We start from the raw sequence: 15,592 nt of genomic DNA, 5'->3' as shown, positions 1-15,592 counted from the left end.
GGGTAAACCCTAAACCCTAGGGTAAACCCTAAACCCTAAACCCTTGGATAAATCCTAAACCCTAAATAAAAACACAAAACCCTAAAACTCTAAACCCTAAATTATAAACCCTAAACCCTTGAGCGTTTTAGTGTTTAGTGATTTTGATTTAAAGTTTAAGATTTATCCTATAGTTTAAGATTTATCCTAGAGTTTAGGGTTTACCCAAGGGTTTAGGGTTTAGGGTTTAGGATTTAGGGTTTAGGGATTAGGATTTAGGGTTTAATGTTTTGCTGACGACGTTAAAAATATTTTTTTTTGTAATTACTACTATTTTTTATTTATTTCTTTTTATCTTTTAATTTTAAAAAGATAAAATAATTTGACAATATTTTGTTTCCTTTTTTAAAAGATATCGAATATGAAATAACACAATTCTATTGTTTGGTGAACCTAGAGGAAACTATGTATATATATAGACTTCATTACATAAACTGTTATTATTAGACATAAATATTCAGTAGTTTGTCACTTAGTCTACAAACATGAATGGACCATCCATGATTTTGTGTATCTTTAAGGACTTAAGATGACAGAAGGAGTCTTGTCTGTCTCACCTGAGTTTCCGGCTTCATTCTCCTCACTGGAATATTGACTATTCAAAGATGCTTTTGACTGAATGTGGTAAGTTTCGGAGCTAAGATTAGTGCTGCATCCGGAGCTTTTAGTCAAAGACTGATCAGAAGCTTGGACTCCAGAAAGTAGAAATCTTTGGTGGGAGCTGCAAATGTGAATGGCTCCATCACAGTCATTACAGAGCAATGCTCTGTCATCTAAGCAGAAGAAGTACCCTTTTCTCTCCTACATATTTATATGTGTTCGAGTCAATTGGTAAAACACCTCTGCGAGTGTTAACAGAGATGATGGAAACAAACCTTGCAAATATCACATAGAGGAGCTGCAGATGATGTGGTGGATGAAGGTTTCTGTAGAGGAACTCGGTGATGCCTCTGGAAAAGTTTATTAGCTTCATGAACCGTAATGTCACATGGCTTGCAAAGTGCAGCTTCATCTGAACAGCAAAGTACTTCTGCTTCAGCTTTTTCACACACTTCACACTGTATCTTCATCCTTCAAGTTTCTAATACAAAGGCACTGAACATGTTCCTTAACATTATTAAGAAGTAGGACAAGGAGGGAATCTAAGAGAAGTGGAATAAGAAAGAAGAAACTTGAATAGGTTCACATGCTGAGGTTAGACCAACTTTGTGGGTGGCATTTAAGTCAATAAATGTTCTGCTACCGAAGTCCCCATGACATGATTCTCCAGAAGCTTGTGTACTACTTGTTTCCTTTTGAGATATAAATTGGCAGACAAAACAACAAGCTTCTCTTAATGCACAAGCATGGCAAGCCAAAAGAAATGAGAGGACCACACTATGCAAAACTAAGATTGGGGGATAAAGTGAATGACCATAGGCAATGGCACATTGGACAAGCATAGACTGATCCAACACCCTAGAACGTCAGGAGCTCATGGCACATTCACACTCCCCATCCCTTTCCCATGCGTAGACAAAGGTCTATGACTCGTCAACATTCGCATCTCTTGATTGAAAAATGCAGTAATTGTAATGGGCCAATGAAAATAGGCCTGCACAGAAAGAAGTGTCATGGGCTAGTCCAATTTTCTTTAGTCTTGCCATATTTGTTACATGAAGTATCTGGAACATGAGGGGAGACTCTCAAAGACACGCAGCCCATCCAACTTGTAATAATATAATCCTTGTTCAAAATTACGCTAGGCATAACAACGCGTACGCTCGACCCGGACCTAGCGCCGAATCAATTAATCGGAGATTACGCGGAGATTAATCGGAACTTAGTTTTAGCACTGTTATAGCTATATATACGAATATATACCTTTTTTAAAATAAAAATACCAATAAACTACGTAGTGCAGTGGTTTGCTACTGTTTTTTCATTCCATTATTTATCAGATATATCTTTCATTTAAACATAGAGAAGGGCACAAAAGTCATTTTCCCTGTCATCTTCCTAAAAATCCTACTATGAGTTATGTATTTTATTTTTCTGCCATCAACCATTCTTTTTTTATTCAAAATATTTTGTCAATTTCTTTTGATATTTTTCATAAACGGTTGATGTTCTATCTATCCAAACACACGAACGCAGCTTATGATGAGCTTATTAGTGTAAATTACATTTAAGCAATACTCCAGCTGCTGAAACTACAAGAAGTAAAAGATCCTTTAAAGCAACTATGCAGATACAGAGAGATTGGCTGTTTAAGAGCTAGGGAATATGCCAGAAACACGATGGGACCACTGTTTAGAAATGAAGATGACGACAGCACCAGCTAAAGAGAAGAAAGGAATAGACATCGAAAATTTTAGATTTTGATTAATCGGCTTCCGACAATTATACGCCGCGTTTTTCTTATTCTATTATCTAGGCGCAGATTATGCGTGATACTATTCAACACAACCAAATTGATGATAATCGCCACGTTCATCAACCGTGTAGTGTGTAGGCGGCAGAAAAATCGGCTAGGCGGCCGCAATTTAGTGAGACGTCCATAGCTAAAAAGCTAGAACAATCTGAATCTCTCTACAAAAATCTACCAATAGATCTTTCACGAACTTGCTGCATTTTTTCAAAATGCACATATATATATAAACTAGAGAACTGGATCTTATCTTCATATTTTTGAATCGGATTTGGTTTGCTTCTTTGGTTTCCCAGCACTAATATGTATAAACTTAGTGTTTTGACTTAAGGATTTATTGTGCTATTATATTTCTTAAATTAAGGAGGTGATTTGTCAAAATACTTTGGTTTGGGTCAGATTCAGTTTTTGAACCCATTTGGATATTTAACCAATTTATATTTGTGTTCGGTACTATTCAAATCGGATTTGGTTTGCTTCTTCGGATTCGGGGTTTTTGCCCAGCGCTAATATGTGGTAATTTAGTGGTTTGACTTAAGGATTAATTTTGTTATTGTTTTTCTTAAATTAAGGAGGTGATTTTGTTAAATTTTATGTTGGTTAACATTTGATTATACAAATAATTTAGTTCAGTCAAACACAATTTATAATAATTTTAACCAAATAAAAATTTGTTTAATCTAATTTATTAATTTTGAGTTTCATTACATTTTCTAACATTGTAGTTATCAAAATGTATTATTGAGAAATATACATGCTTAATTGTGCTTTAGAAATTTCATATTAAACATTAGGATTAATAAATTTCTATTAAAAGTTATATAGTAATGATTATATATATCACAATTTTTTTAGAGATTTATATAGGTTACATTTTTTGTGAAAAACATATTACACATTTGGTCCATCTAATATCAAATTATAGCCTTTTAAAATCTCTTATTTATCCCATAAATAATATTTTCGTTTATAGATTAGGCCCATCAAATAAACACATTATTATTTGTCCAGAAACAATACTTTTGATGGCATTTGATTGAATTATTGGAATAACATAAGAGAGATACAATATAGATATATCCCTTATATATTAATTGAGAAACATTACAACATTGTTTTGTAGCCACGTGTCACCATGAGAATGAAATTCATAATTCTTAGAGAAATAGGTTGGTTCATCTTAACTTATATTATACTTTTTATTAAACTAACTATTAAATTGATAAATAGTATATAAAAGAATATTCTCGCATTTTTCTCAAATAAAAACTACGGAATTGCATAATATGATTAACGTATATATGACAATTAATGATTATGAATAATAAATACTTGATAATAATTTTGATTTTAGCTCATTTTTGTTTAATTTTATATTATTAAAAGATATTAAACAACCACATTAAATATATAATTAAAAAAAATTCTTATATGTTATATTTTGAATTTTTAAAACGACTATAAATTACTAAAAACATTATGTCGCACACTAACATTTTGTGATCAATTTTTTAATTTTTTTTTTGTAATAACAAGATACAAATGATCATAAATAATATGAATATGAAGTCTCATTTACTTGATATTCATACTATATATTAATATAGTTAAAAATTAAAGTATATAACATAGAAAAATACTTAAATATGATAATTTTTTTAATTTGTATTAAAAATTATTGAGACCTTAATATTTTAATTTTGAAATTTGCATTCAAAAAATTCACATTAGAAATTTTGTTTTTATTTTATGAGTATAAATTCTCAATAATAAATATTTCTCCGGGTATTTAAATGGGCCGAAAGCAAATGTCCATATCATGTAGGGTGTTTAGGTAACATGTGATTTAGTTTCGCATGGCAGGTTGATATACCATGGATTTTACCTACTTTTACCCATGATATATAAGTGTTTTAGGATATATTTACTACGATTTGAAGTCTTTTTAGTATTGTTTTAGGTTAAGGTACATTTTAGAGGAAAGTGGTGATTTTAGAGTCTTTTAGAGCTTTTTTAGGTGAAGAGATGCACAGACACGTCAGATGTCTAGCTATGGATGGAAACCTTCCCACGGTGAGATTGAGCTGATATTTTGACACAAGATAGAGCTTTGAGGTAGCTTTCCAATGCCACCGGTTTAGGTCAATCAACATCATGTAGCAGAAGTTATGCCCGTTTTACTGAAGAGTGGTCAGTCTGCCTCGCGAGAGAAAACTGTCGAGGAGATGAAAGAACGTCGATCGATAAGACATCCTTGGTGTCGATCGACGGTGATTACAGAATGCGGGCCAAGTATATTTCAAGACCGACTTAAGCCCAGAAAAACCAAAAATTACCAGAATACCCTTGGACGACCTAAAACCATATTTATGTATTTTCTAAGCCATTGCTGACGGCTAAACTTTCTTTACGCTATTTATTCTATTCATTGTTCTTAGTTAGGAGAGAAGGGAGAAACTCCTTCAGAGTCCTCCTGGAACTCCTTCGGTTTTTATATATATTGCAGTTTCATCTATGATTTTTTGTGACAACTATCATGTTTGAATAGATTCACCTTGCTAGATTTAGGGTTCAGATAGTCATGAGGGATTATCCCAAAAAAATAGATCTGCTAAGTTGTTAAAATATCAATCAACTTTACTGTTCTTTAATGTTTGTGTTCTAAAGTAGCTAACTAGGACCTTGTCCATAGATAATTGGACGCAAGAGAAGCATGGTCCTTTGTCTGATTTAGTTTACATTGTGCTAGGATTGCTATAAACAAGTGACAACTGATTTAGTTTAACCTAGTGAACAAGTCAAAATCGCGCGGTAAAGCTTGCTAGAAGGAACGTCGATCAACAACTCAGTAGTTGCATCGATCGACTGACTGAAAGGTGTATCGATCGACAATCCATAATTGGTATCGATCGACACTTTCTCAAGACCAACAAGCGACAGCTGAGGTCTTAGATCTAGAAAATAGATAATCTAAACAAATAGAAGTTGATAGATTATTACTTAGTTTGAGTTTCAGAATATCGTACCTTAGCATCTATACCATTATAATTCTGATTGCCTGAATAGAAGCTCTAAGTTTAACGAACTATCCTTCCATCAAACAACTCATCAATTTACTGAACAACTACCTTGTTCACTATGTTTTGGTATTTACTGCTTTATAATCTATTAGCCTACCTTAATCAATAACTATTTAGATCTAGTGTGTGTCCTAGCTCCTTGTGAATTTGATCCCTAAGTGCTACAACTCGGCCTCTTATTTGAAAGAGTACAAATCACTCCTTAGGGTAATTTGAGTGATATCACAGGTGGATCGAACCTGAAATGTGTTGACATCCCAAGTCTTTTAATATTTTCCATTCAAACGAAAGACAAACTAAATAAATTAGGCCCAGGTTTAGTGTCCCATGTACACCAAACAAGTTTCCTTGCTGTGAAAAATACCAACACCACATTTTAATTTCTTGATTAATTTTTGTTGGTGGACAAAAAAAAAAATTATTGTACCAATAGTTTACAAAACTACAAAAATAATTTTTTGGGGGATTTTAATTTTTTTTATTTACCCGGACATAACCAACAATGTTGGAATAGGCTTAATTAAGAGTTCCTATCTGAATCGTATGTATTTTAAATAAAACCTCAAACGATTGTAACCAGAAAACAAGAAAGAGACTACTATACCTTTGACCTCGCTTACAACTATTGGAGGATTTGAAGTGAGATGAGGCTACGAAAGTGACTTTGTTTCATATTGTTTTCTTAAGTTAGACCATATGGGCCGTTGAATGGTGTACCGTCACTCAGTTCTTTTCCCCCGCTGATCAAGTGACAATTTAGTTGATATCACTATACCAAAAAGCAGCAAGTAACGGACAAAGTTGAATTGCTTATTGGACTTATCGCAAGTGCGGTTAGAGCATGATTATTGGGGGTTCTTAAAGTGGAGTTCTAAGAGTGGGGTTCTTAGCGGAATATAAGAATCTGTTTCTTAACTTTTAACTAAAAAAGTTAAGAACCGGCTCTTAAAACTCTTATTTAAAAACCAGTTCTTAGTTTTTTTAGTTAAAAGGTAAGAGACGGGTTCTTATATTCCGCTAAGAACCCCACCATAAGAGCCCCCCAATAATCATGCTCTTAGAGATCAATACCTTCTATTTTTAATTGATTTAAACGTATTAGTGTTGTAAGATAACATTTTTTAGTTTTAGTTGAGAATATGTGTGAAATCCATTTAGCATTCTGGGAAGCGTATTATTGGATGAAGATGAATCTATAGATGTTGGAAAAATGTAAGTGGTTGAAGGAGAAAGTACCATGCACACCTACCACTACACTCCAATTTAGTGGGAAATTTAAAGAACAAACCGGAAACCACAAGTATGCATTCATGACTCAACTTTAAGCTCATGGTGTTAGATATATATTCACGATATGAAGGTGCCTGCCCCTAATGATTTATATATATATATATGTATATATATTATGCTTATCGTACTTGTGGATAATTATAATCAGCTGCTTGTATGATAATTGGCTGAAAATTGTAAAGTTTCTTTATAATAAGTTAGTATTGCTATTGTATCTATGTAGCCATTAAATACCAGATGGAATAAAATAACTGCAGGAAGCGTTTATGTCAGGTCATGTATATGTCAAAAGTTACCCTAATCCGGTCCCTAATGAGAACCAAGGCCCTGAATTCATATTCTGGCCAGTTTTTACGTCCGCGTTAGCTTATTATCGCCTCTTGCATATTTATTCTAAGAGCTGGATTTTAGTCCATTATCCCAGGATATGCAACATTTGCGCTGATGCCATAGCAAGTCAGGTTAGAACCAGAGTCATGTTTTAGTTTTGTTAATTTTTGAAATGTCTTGAATTTTTACTCACCGGTAAAAGGCCACATTCGTTTGGTAGGATTAGGAAAAATACATTTATTAGGATATAATGGTAGTAAATTTATGGAAAAAAGATTGATTACGTGAAGTATTGACCATCGCTAACCATGCAAGCTAAATTAATGTATACCTAGCTACACGAAGTATATGTTATGCTCAACTTAATGATGTTATGTAGTAAACATCACAAGTTTAATTTCATTCATCCAAAATTGATGTAGATACCAAAGACCGTTTAAATATCTCGTTTCATCAATTAAATATGACCGATTCGACCTTGATTTAAATAAAATTATATTTTAACCCACATTTTAAAAGTGTAAGAATTTTTTTATACAAAATCAATATGTTTTAAGATTTTTGATATGTAGTGTTTTAACATTATTATTATAGTGACTCTAACATTTTATTTGTTTAAATTTATTTGATGTCAACTTAAACCAAACATAATCTCACGTATATAATTATTAATTATATACATTTAAGAATAAAAATCTAAGATTAAGAATCTTATATGAAATTTTTACTAAGTTTAAATAAAGGAAATTTTTATTTATGAAAATGTAAATATAATAATTCATTAACTTAATTAATTTTATATCAAACAAATAAAATGTTAGAGTTAGTAAATTGACATTAAATAAGTTTTATAATAAAACAATGATCAAATAAGTGTATATCACAAAATTAACCAAACGAATTACATAAATTTTATTAAAAGTTAATAACTAAACAGATTAAAATAATTTAAAAATAAATAAATAATATATTATATAACTTTCATATTAAATATAAATCAGACAGTTATTATAACGGTTATTATAATGGTTGCCAACAAATATCGATCGATGTTGACATCTTCTTATCGTTCGACAGCGAAGCCACCCGAGAGTTAATGACAAATTAGAAGATTTCATGTTTCACAAAAGTTTCAATAATTACATCTTAAGTTTCTGGCCGCCTGTTAGGCTATTTATTAGGGTTTTGTATAATTTTAGAGGCAGACTTGCATAGAGACCTTTTTAGACCTAATGTGGAGGAAGCAAGAAGCCACCATTGAAAGGGGAGAGCTCAGAATTGGAGAGATAGATCAACACTGTAAAACAGAGAAGATCTTGAACTCCCTTGTTTTCATTCATTTTGTTGCTTACTCTATTTACTCATTTTATTTAAGCATTATTCAGACCATCATAACTATGTGTTCCATGAATATGTTTGAGTAGTCCTTACTGTTAGATTTAGATTTCTCAATAGGTTGATAAATGTATTACTGACAACAACAATTGTGAGGGTGTTAAGAAATATAGTTCTTCATCTAGTTGTGCTTAAAGCTAAGTTTAGGATTGATCACCCTTTAAACTTAGATCTTAGGATTAATTGAGATCAAGCAATGGCTTGATCTCAATACCTGAAATTAACTAGTATGATCTAACTGAGTAGTTACAGACGAGAGTTGGTCTAGTGAGTTAGAGAATATAAATCAAACCCATCCGTAAAGTTTTCTAGAAGAAGTATCGATCGACGCAGCAATAGCCATGTCGATCGATATTTTGAAAGGTGTATCGATCGATATTCGTAACGAATTATTGATCGACACTTTTTCGCGATTAACATCCGAGAGTTGAAATCTGAGATCCAGATTTGATAATCAGATTGATTATATCTTAGTTTGAATTCAAGAACAATTAATATCAATAAACCCTTAAAAATCGCTTTAGGTATTACTTATCATACCTGAGAACATACCTGAATCTAGCTATTTCTCCCAACTGATAACAACCTCAAAACAAATCAATCAAGAAATAAACTTGCTCACCAATCCATTTACTGTTTTAAAACTTATAAACCAATTAATTTAGATTTATTTCAAGACCATAATCTACTGTGTAATCCTAGAGTCTCTGTGGATTCGATCCATAAGTGCTACATCCGAACCACTTATTTGAGAGAGTAATTCACTCCTTAGGGTAATTTGAGTGATATCAAATTTGGTGCCGGTGCCGGGGACTCTTTCTTATTACCATTGGATTAAGTTTAGAATTCAGTATAGATTTTGTTACTAAATTTGCTAAAAAGTTTTCCCTCTCTTCCTGCTGACACACGAACTTAAAGATGGAAGATATGGAATTCGGCCGGATATCGATCAACGAAATGACAACAACATTAAGCGACAGGTCGATAGCAGAATTGATCGACGCCGCTCATCAAACATCGATCGACGACACCCCGCCGGAAGCAGGTAAGTTTCCTCTTACCAATGATGCTAATAAGGGAGTAGTCCTAGGAGAACCTAAAGGTCAACTAAGCAACACAATTAACCAAATCATCAATACACAGGAGACTGAAATCCCTGTTAAAATAAAACCGATCTCAGAAAGAGATCATGAGACAAAATTGCCCTTGCAAGACTACTTAAACCCTGGCAGAACCTATTCCAATAGGTCCGCCATTAAACTACCAAAAGATGAAACCAAGAAATCCGGGGTCAGTCTCGAATATTTATTCTTGGTACGTCAAAACCCTTTCCGTGGAACCGTCTCAGAGCACCCACACGATCGAACACTTAGAAGATATGATGGATGATGAGTACAATCGCTGTAAAATCTTTCCATTCTCCTTAGAAGGCGATGCCAGAAAATGGCTGGACCAACTACCTACGGGTTCTCTAACCTGTTGGAAGGAGATAAGGCATACTTTCATCAATCAATTCTTTGATGAGACGCGTTACTGGGATGTAAGGAAGAAAATTTCCACATTCCGTCAAGGTCCACGGGAGTCATTCAGAAACGCATGTGAGAGATTCAAGAGTTACCAACTTGAATGTCCCCACCATGGTTATCCAGAACAACAACTCATTAATACCTTTTATGGAGTTGTTAACTTGCACTACCAAATTACGCTTGACACAACCAGTGAAGGGAACTTCAGTACCATGAACCCTGAAGAGGCAAAGCGTTTGATCAAGAATGTAGCTACGGGTAGATCCTACGAAATGATGGATGTAGAGCGAGAATGGAGACTTGACTCATTGGATGAGTAACCATTAGCCAAAATCAAAGAATCTCTAGATTCGCTTCATTCAGCTCTAGAGGGACAAAAACAGTTTGGGATATACCAAATTGACAATGATACCCTTTCTGAATTAGAACAACGAGTAGACTTCGTAGATAATTAAACCTTGAAAGATAGGTACCCTATCCCTAACCCCGATAGCTTGACCCAAAATTACGATGCTACTGTTGGCTCATGCCGAGGTAGTGCGAAGTTTAGATTAAACTAAGCTTTCACGGAAAATCGCAAAATGGTCACTGACCTGAACGGAAAGATAGACGTGATCTACAGAGAGCTAATGAGAAATTTCGACTCTCTAAGTGAACACACTAAGAGATTGGACAGTCAAATCGCAAAAAACGCGATCGCCATCAAAAGAGAGGCAGGATGTCTCCCTGTGCGAAATGACGCGAATTCAAAACGTCAAATTAATGATGTGTTACTGAGAAGCGGACGAAGCCTCAACCCGAGCACAATAGAGATCAACCAAGCTGAAAAACATGTTGACGTTGAGAGACCTGGGGAAAATAGGTCACGACCAATAATCCTCGATAATCCCAACCCCGAGTCTGAAACACCTCGGGAAAGTGAGCGGTCCAACACCGAGGATGCAGCCATTGATCTCGAAGAGGAAGAACAGGAATTAGAAGAAGAGCTAGAAATCGATCGACAAGAAGGAACTAACGTCGATCGACCCACTGCAGAAAATATCGATCGACAAACTGAAAGTAATATCGATCGACGCTCAACTCTTGCTGAACCGGCCTTAGAGAGAGTGTATAAGACTCTACCGCCCTTTCCTCCTAAAAAGATGCAAACTAAGCGAGAATTAGATAAGGCGATCTGTAAGAAAGCATTCGATAAAATCACGTTGGAAATGCCATTGAGTGATGCCATAAAAGTTTCGTCTTCAATAAAGAAATATGTAAAAGATATGGTATCCAACAGCTTCCCAGGTACTGAACACAACGTCATGATGGTTTCAGAGGAAGTAAGTGCAATAATCCAAGGAGAAACCCCGGTTAAGAGACCTGATACGGGCAGTTTTGTTCTAGATTGCAATATACGACACAAGAGCTTTCCTCGCTCCCTCTGTGATTTAGGTTCCAGCGTGAACCTTATGCCGCATCCTGTCGCGATATCCCTGGAATACGACAAGTTCAAGCCTACCAAATTAACTTTCGTTCTTGCCGACAGATCCGTTAGGATACCTGAGGGAGTACTTCATGACGTGCCAATAAAGATTAACAACTGCCACGTACCTACGGATTTCGTTGTACTGAGATACCAAAATGAACCGAAAGATCCCTTCATTTTAGGTAGACCATTCCTAGCTACAGCTGGTGCGATCATCGATGTCAAGGAAGGTAGGATATCTCTAAACATTGGAAACATTTCGATGACCTTCGACATGGAAAAGCTGATTAGACGACCCTTGATCGATAAACAAACCCCATACATGGATGATATCTCTGAGTTGGCTGAAGAATCTTTCATAGATTTGTGCTCATATGATCCCCTAGATAAAGTACTTACGTCCAGTGAAGAAGAGACATTTAGTGTTGACATCAGAGCTGAGGAATGCACATGATTGATGGACGCAAGTATGGAAGTAGAAAATGTTGATGACATAGAGGATGACCCTTCGGAAATCAACGTTGATCGATATTTGAAAAAAGCCATCGATCAACAACCATCTTCTTTAGAAGATTGGGATCCCGAAAAAGCACCAAAGATTGAGTTAAACTACCTGCTGAACTAAAATATGCTTATCTCTATAAAGATTCATACCCCGTAATCGTGAACGCCAACTTTACCAACGGAGAACTGGTGTTATTATTAAACAAGCTGCGAAAATATAGGAAAGCCCTTGGATATTCTCTCGATGATATTCCTGGTATCTCTCCAGATCTGTGCATGCACCGGATTCACCTAGAAGACAATTCAAAATCGTCAGTGGAACACCAAAGGCGGCTAAACCGAAAATTGAAAGAAGTTGTTAAAAAGGAAATAATCAAACTTCTAGATGCCGGTGTCATTTACCCGATTTCAGATAGCAATTGGGTTAGCCCCGTGCATGTCGTACCAAAAAAGGGCGGAATCACCGTGGTAAAGAATGATAAAAATGAACTCATCCCAACGCGAACTGTCACCGGACATCGGATGTGTATCGACTATAGGAAGTTGAACGCTGCCACAGGAAAGACACTTCCCTTTACCCTTCATTGATCAAATGTTAGAAAGATTGGCAAATCACCAATATTATTGTTTTCTTGACGGTTACTCCAGATTTTTCCAAATCCCTATACACCCTGACAATCAAGAAAAAACAACTTTTACATGCCCTTACGGAACATTCGCATACCGCAGAATGCCTTTCAGTCTTTGTAATGCTCCCGCCAATTTCCAACGTTGCATGATGTCAATCTTCACATACATGATTGAGGACTTCATGGAAGTTTTAATGGATGATTTCTCTGTGTATGGATCCAGTTTCAAAAACTGTCTCGATAACCTATGTAAAGTTTTGGCAAGATGTGAAGAAAAGAACCTCGTTCTAAGTTGGGAAAAATGCCACTTTATGGTTAACGATGGAATCGTCCTAGGACATAAAGTCTTCGCTGCTGGCATAGAATTAGATCGGGCAAAGATTGAGCTGAAGACCGGCCTGCCTGCACCCACGAACGTAAAAGACCTGAGAAGTTTTCTCGGGCATGCCGGATTCTACAGGAGCTTCATACAAGATTTTAGCAAAATCGCTAGACCTCAAACCTCCCTCCTCTGTAAAGAAGTTAAATTCGACTTCACACCAGAATGCGTAAAATATTTTGAGGAGATAAAGAAAGCCCTGATAACTGCCCCCATCGTACAAGCACCTGACTGGAATCTTCCTTTTGAAATTATGTGCGATGCAAGCGATTTCGCTGTAGGAGCAGTTCTAGGCCAAAGAAAAGACAAAAAGCTACATGCATTTTACTACGCCAGTCGAACACTCGACGAGGCACAAAGGAATTACGCAACAACAGAAAAAGAATTGATTTATGTAGTTTATGCATTTGAAAAGTTCCGCCAATACCTGGTTGGCTCGCGCGTCATCGTTCATACTGACCACACTGCGATCAAATATTTAATGCAAAAGAAAGATGCGACACCATGACTCCTGCGATGGATCCTTCTACTCCAAGAATTCGATATCGAGATTAAAGATAAAAGAGGAGTAGAAAACGGGGTTGCAGATCATCTTTCCCGAATACGAATAGATGATGACATTCCTATCGATGATTTCTTGCCGACAGAAAATGTTTACCAGATGGATTCATTCATCGAAAATGTATGTCTCACTTCCGAGGAATTGTCGATCGATATTGACAATGGTATGTTGATAGATACTCCAGATGATCCAAATAAAGAAATAAATCCCATAACCCTCAACTTCAATATAAAAGTAAACGTCTCGTATAATAAGATGCACCCTGACAATGATTCCCTCGTAGACGAAAGTCTGCATCGGGAAGTGCACGTAGTTGGGAAAGGTTCAAAGACCAGACTTTGGTACGCTGATATAGTGAACTATGTAGCTACTGACATTGAACCCGAAGAGTTGAGAGGTTATACAAGGAAGAAGTTTTTGAGAGAAGTTAGAAGATATCATTGGGACGAACCATATCTCTACAAACACTGCTCTGACGGGATGTATAGACGCTGCGTCGCCAAAACTGAAATCCCCGATATTTTGTTCCAATGCCATGGATCAGATTACGCTGGACATTTTTCAACCTTTAAAACAATATCAAAAATTCTTCAGGCAGGATTCTGGTGACCAACTATGTTCTGTGATGCTCATGTATCATAGCACAATGCGACAGATGTCAACGAAGGGGAAAATCAGTAAAAGACATGAAATGGAACATAAATCTATTCTAGAAGTAGAAGTATTCGACTGTTGGGGAATAGATTTCATGGGTCCTTTTCCTTCTTCTTACAGGAACAAATACATCCTAGTCACTGTTGATTATGTGTCAAAATGGGTCGAGGCGGTAGCTTCCCCAACAAACGATGCATCCGTAGTTATCAAACTTTTCAAAAGCATTATCTTCCGAGATTTGGAATTCCCCGAATAGTCATAAGTGATGGCGGATCCCATTTCATTAACAAAGTTTTCGAAGTATTACTCCGTATGAACGGAGTGCACCATAGAGTTGCTACAACCTACCACCCGCAAACGAGCGGGCAGGTAGAAGTCTCAAATCGACAGATCAAAGAAATCTTAGAAAAGATTGTAGGAACATCTAGAAAAGATTGGTCTAGAAAGTTGGACAATGCACTCTGGGCTTACCGGACTGCCTTCAAAACTCCTTTAGGAACCAACCCATTTCACCTGCTATACGGAAAATCATGTCACTTACCGGTTGAGCTGGAACACAAGGCAGCTTGGGCTATTAAATTATTAAATTTCGACATCAAATCAGCTGCCGAAAGGAGGTTCATACAGCTCAACGAACCGGATGAAATTAGACATTTAGCCTATGAGAGTTCAAAGATATACAAAGAAAAAACGAAAGCATATCATGATAAAAAATCAGACAATTTGAACCAAATGATCAGGTGCTGCTATATAACTCTTGGCTAACGTTGTTTCCCGAAAAACTCCGATCTCGTTGGTCAGGTCCTTTTACTATTGTGAACGTCAATCCTTATGGAGCTATTATGCTTATAAATAATAAAGGAGACGAATTAACGGCAAATGGCCAACGAGTAAAGCACTATTGGGCTAAACCGCCAAATATCGGGCCTATAAACTTAGACCCCCTTCCCGATAATTAGAAAAATCAAACGTCGAGTCAAGCTAAGGACTTGAAATAAGCGCTGAATGGGAGGCAACCTATGTTTAGTTTTCAAATTTTTAGAATTTTTAGGATAATAATAATAATTAAAAAAAAAAAATTCTGGAAAACAAAATGTCTGTTGATCGACGTCGACACCTCTTCATCGATCAACATCGACTGAACAGACAAGGGCTCATTTAAGTCGACATTCGCACAAACCCAGAAACCCTACGAAAGCGCTCCCCACCTCTTTTCTCTCTCGTTTTTCAGCCAAATCCAACGATTCTTTCGCTCATTCCATTCGTTTTTCAATCCTCTATCCGCTTAAATCGTTTAACTCACGCATCATCATGGTATGGACACGA

The 15,592-nt window shown here is 35.9% G+C and overlaps 2 protein-coding genes across 2 annotated transcripts; one reads left to right on the top strand and one right to left on the bottom strand.

Moving 5' to 3' along the window:
- Positions 1-341: 341 nt before the first annotated feature.
- Positions 342-1,745, bottom strand: LOC106380258 (B-box zinc finger protein 23-like). Its single transcript, XM_022691721.2, has 2 exons — positions 915-1,745; positions 342-840 (listed from the first exon to the last, which is right to left on the bottom strand). The coding sequence occupies exons 1-2, from the start codon at positions 1,107-1,109 to the stop codon at positions 556-558; spliced, it is 480 nt and encodes a 159-aa protein (XP_022547442.1). The 5' UTR covers positions 1,110-1,745; the 3' UTR covers positions 342-555.
- Positions 1,746-10,651: 8,906 nt separating this feature from the next.
- LOC106378569 lies at positions 10,652-11,992 on the top strand. The gene has a single exon (XM_013818678.2). It carries the CDS (start codon positions 10,652-10,654, stop codon positions 11,990-11,992), a length of 1,341 nt encoding a protein of 446 aa, XP_013674132.2.
- The last annotated feature ends 3,600 nt before the right edge of the window (positions 11,993-15,592 follow it).

Source organism: Brassica napus, chromosome C9, assembly GCF_020379485.1.
Source record: "Brassica napus cultivar Da-Ae chromosome C9, Da-Ae, whole genome shotgun sequence".
Classification (NCBI taxonomy): Eukaryota; Viridiplantae; Streptophyta; class Magnoliopsida; order Brassicales; family Brassicaceae; genus Brassica; species Brassica napus.
This window is presented reverse-complemented; position numbering and strand designations above follow the sequence as displayed.